The following is a 10,000-nucleotide window of genomic DNA, read 5'->3' as shown; positions in this document are numbered from 1 at the left end:
AGCTGAGCAGAACTGAGTAGTGTAACAGGACTAGTGCTGGAATACTGCAGTGTTTAAACAGCAGTGCTGTTCTATTGAATAACAACTAAAATTACAGATCCGTATTTTTAATTCCCAGAAATCATTAGTCCTTCTCTGAAGGCCAGACGAATCAATGTGGTTTGGAACACGGTATGAATTACTTTAATCTATAAAAACAGAAATAATCTTCTCCACAGAGCTGAGTGGTGGCAGTCGTTTACAGTAACAGTTCCAGCTTTAGCTTAAATGCTTAAATAAGGTCTATCCTCCCCAGCTTCCTAAAACTGGATCACGCAAAAAAAAAAAAAAAAACCTGGACCAGGACACCCCGAGTTTCCAGAGTGTCTGATTCCACTCTGGACGGGCAGCCACTTTCTTGGCGCGGTTTAGCTGAGGGCTGAATTTCAGCTTTTTCATTTTAACTGGAACTCTGTATGTGTGTGTGTGTGTGTGTGTGTGTGTGTGTGTGTGTGTTTCTGCATTTCCTCAATCCACTCTGATCCAGCCAGCACTCCAGCCAGACTCAGGAAGTGGAGGATAATTGTTAAGCTGCTCTTCTGAAGGGGAATGGTTTTAGGCACCTGTGGGAGTGTTCCCGCTTCAGCCGCCTTAAAGTGATAGTTTCGTCCAAAAAACCTCATTTACACACTTCCCTGCCTTTCCCTGTATGGATTCAGACATGGTCACTGCAGCTCCTAAGCGAACGGAGCTAAAAGGCTAATGGAAGCTTATGTACACCCACCAATTAGCATAGCACTAACAGTAGGCCTAAACCATCACACACTGTCCTCAAACTGTAGACAGACTTGCTTATGAGCTTTCTGGACAAATGCACATCTAAAAGTTCTGTGAGGAGCTTTAGCTTCAGACGTCTGCTTCTATTCAGCACCACTGTGAACCGCTCTGACTCTGTGGAACGTAGCATTTAGCATCTTCAACAACTTCCCGTGGTTTGAGAGTGTGTGAGGATTCAGGCCTGCAGTAGCACAATGCTAACGGCATGCTTCCCATACTTGAGTCATTCTCAGGTACGGTCATGGTGGTGATGGCGGTGGTGGTGGGAAGACCACAAAGTGACGGCCATTCAACCCCGTCAGTCACATTCTCAATTCTCACGTTACGGGGTTGAACGTTTTGTGTAAAATCGCTAATAATATGCCCTCCTCTGCTAACAAACCCTATTCTAATGTTTGTATTATTTAATGTTAATCTATTATTACTTACACAAAGTGAGTCAGTTATATCTGAGTGTGGGCTACATTAGCTTTGTAGCTTCTTTGCTAAACGAAAAATCCTAGGGCCCTATTTTGGCAATCTTAGCGAGACGTCAACTGCACAGTTTGATTTAGGGGCGTGTCGGTGTGTCTTTGCTACGGTAACGTCAGGAAATGTTCGTCTTGCCCTGCTAGAAACGCTCAAAAGTCGTGTACTGAGTCTCTTAATGAATCATGGGTGTGTTTGTTTTGGGCGTAACGTGCAGTAATAAACCAATCAGAGTGTCTCTCGCCGTCACTCCCTTTAAGAGCCAGGTGCGGTCAGACTGACCTTGGCGGGTTGCTATTGCAGTGGTGTAAAGCGACGGGGGAGGCGTGTACGAGCGGCGGGCTGAACCCGCCTGTGTTGATAATTCACTGCCGAGATAGCAACAAACGAACATCTGACTGTTGACGAACGCCTGTCTAGGCTGTTTTCAGTCAGTGGAGCTCCTCCTGTGTTTTACGTTGCCAAGATACACAGCAATACTCCAGAAACTGACCTGAACACCCTTCATTTCGAGACCACCGCACCCATCAGTGTAGATATATTCACAAGCAGCGCTGCTGTTGAAACGCAGCAGAGGGAAGACATGGAGATAGATAGCAACGAGCATCGCTCACATTAGGTATGCTGGGGTAAAAAGAGGGTGAGATTGCGTAAATTAGATTTCTGATGAAAGTTTTCAGAGGGGAAAGATTTCAAACACCTGTGGGAGAGTTACAGCTCAGACTAGGGCCTTAATGAGCTAGTAAGCTAACGTCTAGACATCACCCACATACAGCATACTCCAACACATACGTGTCAGCGACTGGTATCTGGAGTCCTATAAGAGTCGGTACAGTAGAGGGTGAGGAAATAAGAGCAGTCTGAGCTCATACTCTCACTAATAAAGACCATCTGTTATTAATATCCTATTAATTCCCATTAATTATTCCTCAAAGAGCTTCCCAGACTAGCTGACCACAAAGCCTGTGGCTAATGCTGGACACATGAGGACACACTACAGTGGATGAAAGAGCAATTAACCCTCGCAGGTCCCTCACGGCCTTCCCATGCCTTCAAACGCTTCTTCTTATATTTAGAACAATTGTTTTGGACGGACTAGAAATGCGCAGATCAGCGTTTATTAATAGAAAATGGGATTTTCTTATGATTTTAAATATTAAAAAGTCATTTTAGCAGTTATAGCCATTGTTTTTAATGTATTTTTCATCTTAGGGCATTAATTCTATTGATATTCATATATTTTAGATATGCATACACCTACTGTTTTTCACATTTCTTCATAATGTGAATCTGGCAGTTGTTCTTTATACTGTATCAGTATTTCATGATGAACAGACCAATAGAAATGCTCCGAAATGACATTCCATTGAAACCTATGAAGCTTTTGGGCTTTTTGAGGATACAAGGTTTTTGTGTAACAGTGATAATATATGGACAAAAGTATTGGGACACCTCATTCATTGTTTCTTCTGAAATCAAGGCTATTAAAAAGAGCTGATCCTGCTTTTGTTGGAGTAAATGTCTCTACTGTCCAGAGAAGAAGACTTTCTACTAGATTTTAGAGGAGGATTTAGGTGAGGATTTGATTGCATTCAGCGACAAGAGCGTGTCATCAGGTGAGGTTAGGATGTCTGCTGGGTCACCACCCCACCTCAATCCCCAATTCAAGCACCATCATCATTCCAGAGAACACAGTTCTTCCACTGCTCCACAGCTCCTCAATGCTGGGGGGCTTTATAATACCCCTCTAGCCCACACCTGGCATTATTAGGCAGCATGGAGCCAATAGGGTCATCTAGTTGATCTGCTCCAGATAGTCCTATTCTATTGGCAGTACTTCTCTACAGGGACTAAGTGACTAGACAAGCCTTGTGTGTGTATGTGCAGTTGCACATCTGTGTCAGCAATGAGTGTTACTTAAAGCAGCTAAATGTATTCATCAGAAGGGGTGTCCACAAACTTTTGGACATGTTTTTCTCTCCAGTCCTCCTTTCATCTCACTCTCACTTTTTGTTTAACTTGGACTCTCTCGCCTTGAGTAAACCCCTCTCGCAATCTCTTCATCCAAGCAAGCCCGCTTTGCTGCCACCACCTGTGTGTGTATGCATGTGTGTGTGTGTGTGTGTGTGTACTGTTTTAATGACAGCTTTAGAGAAAAATAGAGCCGCACATGCATACAGACGTAATCCGGCACTTCTCCACATCCAGCAAAGGCAGCGTAAGAGGAGCTGGAATGTTTAAATATTAACGTGATCAATACAGTTCTCACGCATAACACACTCTTAACTCCCATCCAGCACTTCCGCCGAGCAGCAGCTGCCGCTAATGTGAGGAGTGTGTTCACGCTGGGATCTATAGCAGGATGCACCGTGTTAAAGGGACAGTTTCATGAAAAATCAAATGGACACGACTGATCACTGACCCCAGATACAATCGATCGGCCAGGATACACTTGGCATCTGATGTGTGCTTCTCTAGTTCAGAATTGGAGATGCTAGGCTAATGTTGCTAACAAACACTGTACTCGGACTGTCACCAATCTCAGCTCATTGTAAAAACATGCATAAAATCTTAGATTATGCTTTAACAATTGCTGGAAAAGCTACGTTCACAGGTTTAAAACAGACAGTGTAGTAAAATGACGTGGACAGACCTGATTTAAGCACTGATTATAAGCTAGTCTCCAATCTCATCTCGCCCAAAAACGCCTGTCTTTCAACCTGTCTCCTCAAACTCATATAATCTCTCTTCATTGGTTTGGTAAATGTATGAGGGTTGGAACACACTGTGATTTACTGTAGTCTATAAACACACATATAAACATAAACATCCCCCAGTGCTGAGCATAGTTCCAGATCTGGCTCAAATATATATAAAACATACACATAAAAATACTGGATGTTCAAATATTTGTGGACACCTCTTACTAATGAATGCATTCAGCTTTTTTAAGTTGCATCCATTGCTGACACAGATGTGCATATGATGGACTTATTGGCACCATGCTGCCTAATAACAGCAGGCCTGCGCTAGAGGGGTATAAAGCCCCCCAGCATTGAGGAGCTGTGGAGCAGTGGAAGAACTGTGTTCTCTGGAATGATGATGGGTCACTCTCAATGTACTACGAGTTCAACTAAAGGTTGATTGATTGACTAATTGATTGATTGATTGATTGATTGATTGATTGATCAGAACTAAGCCTTTGACCTTAAAGACAACACTAGGGCCTTAATGAGCTAGTAAGCTAACGTCTAGACATCACACACACACACACACACACACACACACACACACTCAAACACCACCACATACGTGTCAGCGACTGGTATCTGGAGTCCTATAAGAGTCGGTACAGTAGAGGGTGAGGAAATAAGAGCAGTCTGAGCTCATACTCTCACTAATAAAGACCATCTGTTATTAATATCCTATTAATTCCCATTAATTATTCCTCACAGAGCTTCCCAGACTAGCTGACCACAAAGCCTGTGGCTAATGCTGGACACATGAGGACACACTGCAGTGGATGAAAGAGCAATTAACCCTCCCAGGTCCCTCACGGCCTTCCCATGCCTCTGAAGCCTTTCCTTACAGTTGGTTGAATTATTTCTGGGTGGACGTGTCGAGTCTAACCTGTCCATAACGAAAGGAAACTGAATGGAAATGTAATAAGCTATAAAAACACTAAATCTAATAAAAAATAATCACATCATAATTATTTGGCACCATGAAATGAAGTGTGGGACATTTAGTGTTGAGAAACCACATGTTCTCTGAATTAGAAAAGTCTTTTAATCAGAGATAGAAACCATAAAAAATGACTTTTGAAGGATTATTATTATAAGGATCACATTTTGGAGCAGACAACATCAATAACAGACCAGCCTAATAATCCTTCATTTGCAGTGCAGCTGCGTAGCATATGGATTTGTGAGAAAGAAAAAGAATTTCAAAGCCCAAACAGTGTTTAGTGCATTATTGTGTGTACTAATAAAATATAGTGTGTATACGAATGTAATTTATAGAATAAGAATATAGTATGAAAATGTAGTGTACAGTGCAAGGATATAATGTATAGCACAGGAATGCAGTGTGTAATATGAGGATGCAGTGAAGAGTATAGGAAAATAGTGTATAGAGAAAAAAATGTAAGGTATAGAAGAATGTAGTATATGTAGTATAAGGATGTATATAAAGATGTAGTGTATAGTATAATGACAGTGTATAGTATAAGTGTATAATGTATAGAATGTAGTGTGTAGTTCAAGGATGTGGTGTGTAGTGTATGAAATATAGTGTAGGATAAAGAATAGTATATAGTGTATATGATGACATTGTTTACAGTGTAAAGAATGAGAATATAGTATATAACAAGAATATATATCATGTATAATGTAAGACTACAGTGTCCTGAGTGATAATACAGTATATAACGAGAAAATATAGTGTATAATGTAATTTGTTGTTATACGGTGTATAAAGTACGTAGAGTGAGACAGCACAGTGTATAGAGAGAGAGCAGTGTATAGAGAGAGAGAGCAGTGTAGAGTGAGAGAGCAGTGTAGAGTGAGAGAGCAGTGTATAGAGTGAGAATATAGTGTATAGAGTGAGAATATAGTGTATAGAGAGAGAGAGCAGTGTATAGAGAGAGAGAGCAGTGTATAGAGAGAGAGAGAGCAGTGTATAGAATGAGAATATAGTGTATAGAGAGAGAGCAGTGTATAGAGAGAGAGAGCAGTGTAGAGTGAGAGAGCAGTGTATAGAGAGAGAGAGCAGTGTATAGAGAGAGAGAGCAGTGTAGAGTGAGAGAGCAGTGTATAGAGTGAGAGAGCAGTGTATATATAGAAAGAGCAGTGTATAGAGTGAGAATATAGTGTATAGAGTGAGAGAGCAGTGTATAGAGTGAGAATATAGTGTATAGAGTGAGAGAGCAGTGTATATATAGAGAGAGCAGTGTATAGAGTGAGAGAGCAGTGTATAGAGTGAGAGAGCAGTGTATATGTATATAGAAAGAGCAGTGTATAGAGTCAGAATATAGTGTATAGAGTGAGAATATAGTGTATAGAGAGAGAGAGCAGTGTATAGAGTGAGAATATAGTGTATAGAAAGAGAGAGCAGTGTATAGAGTGAGAGAGCAGTGTATAGAGTGAGAATATAGTGTATAGAAAGAGAGAGCAGTGTATAGAGTGAGAGAGCAGTGTATAGAGTGAGAGAGCAGTGTATAGAGCTGGAACAGTGCAGGGGAACGTTTCAGGGGGAGTGTCTCCGGCTGCGGGCCGTGACTCATGAGCACTAGTTGCTTCTGGCTAGTCTTCCCTCACTCTCGGAGGCCTGTGCTAACGATGCCACAGCGTGGGGTTAAACCCAAGGAAAACAAAAGCCTTAATGTGACTGATAACCTCATTACAAACGCAAACATCTCACTTTCTCCCTCTGCCTCATTCTCCATCTCTCAACTTCCTCTAAACTTCCTCTAACCTCTCCCCCTCCTGCCCCCTCCATCCCTCCACCCCCCGTCTCAGAGACATTAACCGTACTACAATGCGATTTCACAGCGTGTGTTTCTCCGCTCGTCTTCCAGAGACGACATTAGCGCCTCTTTATGACTCTCTGCTCTCTGCAAATCAGGGAGGGGAGCGGCGGAGGGGCTGCATTAGGCCGCAGTGGCTGAACCTTCATTAGCTTGCTGGATGATGATAATTGTGAGAGAGAGGAACAGGATGTTGGAGCGGTTGTCAGGGAGACGCTGGGCATAAACTGACCATGAAAAGTCTGATGACCATCTTAAGCTTTAAGCAGCTGAATGTATTCATTAGAAGAGGTGTCCACAAACATTTGGACAGATGTGTGATTATATGATATATATATATATATATATATATATATAAAAATATATTATACACACACACACACACACACACACACACACAATATGTGTCCAAATGTTTGTGGACGCCCCCTCTAATGAACGCATTCACCTATTGCTGACACAGATGTGCAAATGAACACACACACACACACACACAGCTTGGACCTACTGACACCATTCTGCTTAATAATACCAGGTGTGGGCTAGAGGGGTATAAAGCCCCCAGCATTGAGCTGTGGAGCAGTGATGGTGCTTTTGGGATGAGTTGGATCATTCAACCAACATCTGACCTCACTAACAACACTCTTGTTGCTGAATGCAATCAAATCCTCACAGCAATGCTCCTCCATAATCTAATCTAATCTGTCTTCCTGTAGAGACAGTTACTCCAACAAAAGCAGGATCGACTCTTTTTAATTGCCTTGGTTTCAGTATAAACAGTGAATGAGAAGGTGTCCCAATACTTTTGTCCGTATAGTGTGTATACATTACTGACAAACTGAGGCATTTGAGAGACGGAGTGAGGTGGAAAAACTGAAGGCAGTGTGTATTCCGGTAAATAACGTGTGGGTCTGAAGTGTCAGTGCTGCTTTATAGCCGAGAGCATAACGGCTTCCTTCGTTCAGGAACAAACAAACGAGACGCCTAAACAGATCTATCAGCGTTCACAGCCTGCTTACAGCCAATCACCACCAATCACGGTGGCACTTACTGCTACATTGAGCACCTGCTAGAGAGCACAAACCAGACCCTCTTACACACTGCAAAAAAGTCTGAATATCTGATATGTTTAAAAAATAAAAACTAATAATAATAAAATTAAACACTGATAATAACACTCCTACAGAAAGAGGTGGAGGTTCTCCATCACTGTGTTCATCATTAGAACATCTCCAAAGTTCTCCTCTCTCATGGAGTCTAGTATTATTTAGAGTTCTCCTCAGATCAACACCTGGTTTGGTGGTAAATCAGGGCTTAATGATGGTAAATCAGGTGAGCTGCTGCTGCTGCTGCTGCTGCTGATGGAGGTGAACACATCCTCCACGCTGTGCTGGCTGGACTGGGGGGCGTCCAGGAGAACCCTGGAGGAACCGAGCTCTGTTCTTCAGACTAGCTCACCGTGAGACAAGATCTCACTACTTTCTTTCTTCAGAATGAGAAGCTCTTGTTTCTCCTTTTTACTGGATTCATGTTCAGCTGCTTTATCTGTTCTGATCAGATCTGGAGCTTCTACTGTAGAACCCTCTCACTGCTGAGAGACAGGGGTTAGAGTGATGGGGCAGTTCTCTATATCCAAAATGAGCAATATTAGATAATCTCCAGGACAGGTGAAGCAGGGGTTAGTGTGTGTGTGTGTGTGTGTGTGTGTGTGTGAGTGAGTGCGTGTGGTTACCATGTTCGGCGGACAGTGCAGTCACTGTGTTGGATGGTGTTGTGTCTGTTTTGACGCCGTTCTCAAAGGCGTAACCCTCCGCATCCTGAAGCTGCCAGTTCAGACCAAACAGGTGCATCGCTGAGAGAGAGAGAGAGAGAGAGAGAGAGAGAGAGACATTATAAAACAATTGAGCATCCGTTCACTCTATTCCCCAAACATCACTAAACAACACCATAGCAATCATTTACCAACACCATAGCAACCACCAAGTAAGACTATAGCAGCAAACTACCAACACTGTAGTAACAACATAGGAACCACCTAGAAACACTGTAGCAACCACTTATAATACAATGGCAATCACTTAACAACACCACAGCAACCACCTAGGAATGACTAAACAACTCCATAGAAACCACATTGCAACATCATACCGATCACTATGGTAACCACCTATGATATCCACAACCTATGGCAACCACTTACTGTATGACACAATAGAAACCACATAGCAACACCATGGCAACCATCTAGCAACATCATAGTAACTATCAAGGAACCACTGAACTCAATAGTAACTATGTAGTTACACCATACACATCACCTGGAATACCATAGCAACCATGTAGCAATGCCATAGCAACCAGAACACACACACACACACACATACACTCTCTAATCCCAAAGCAAAAATCCAACCCAGGCTTTTGTTTCAACTGCCTGGGAGGCTCTACCCCACTTAGCATCGTCTCAGCATCAACACACACTCTCTGTCACACACACACATACACACACACACACATATGAATGTACAAGTGTGTGAGATCAAACAGAATCAGTGTGAATTCAGACCCAATTCAGCTTCAGCAAAAAAAACTTTCACTGCAGCTGCAGCGACAAAACCCTCTCTCTCTCTTTATTCCTCCAGTGTTGTCTTATCTCTCTCGCCCTTTTATTGCCACTCCCTCGCTCTTCAATCTGCTTTTGCCTCTCTCTCCTCTTTCTCTCTCCTTTACAGTCTTTCTTTTTGTCTCTCGACCTTTATTAACTGAATCTCTCTTTATTCTCACCTCTCTCTCTCTCCCTCTCTCTCTCTCTCTGTCTCTCACTCACTCAGTCAGTCAGACAGTGCCATAAAGCCAGCTCTGCAGCTGCTGGTGTGCTCCACATTGCATAATGCAGCACCACCAGCGTCTGCTCTAAACTGCCTCCATCCACTTTAAAGGGCTTTGTTAATAAAAGCCTCCTATTGGTCGGGGCCCTGAGGGAGAACGCTGTGATTGGTCAGAACAAACACCAATAATGTGAGATGCTGAAGGCTGGTGGGACTGGTGCTGTAATAGAGAAGCAGAAAGTGATGTGATTTGACAGCTGTGTGTGTGTGTGTGTGTGTGTGTGTGTGTGTGTGTGTGCGTGCACATACTCTCCTTGTCCTTAAAATGCCCAGATGTTTGACATGATGCACATGGCCTGCT

General features: G+C 42.7%; 1 protein-coding gene across 1 annotated transcript in view; it reads right to left on the bottom strand.

Annotated features, from left to right (window-relative positions):
* The window catches only part of tenm3 (teneurin transmembrane protein 3), an 890,613-nt gene that overhangs the window by 135,086 nt on the left and 745,527 nt on the right, over nucleotides 1-10,000 (bottom strand). Inside the window, 1 exon segment of the mRNA XM_072677215.1 lies at nucleotides 8,544-8,663. Coding sequence (XP_072533316.1) covers nucleotides 8,544-8,663 — 120 coding nt within the window.

The sequence above is a fragment of the Salminus brasiliensis genome, chromosome 4 (assembly GCF_030463535.1).
Source record: "Salminus brasiliensis chromosome 4, fSalBra1.hap2, whole genome shotgun sequence".
Classification (NCBI taxonomy): Eukaryota; Metazoa; Chordata; class Actinopteri; order Characiformes; family Bryconidae; genus Salminus; species Salminus brasiliensis.
This window is presented reverse-complemented; position numbering and strand designations above follow the sequence as displayed.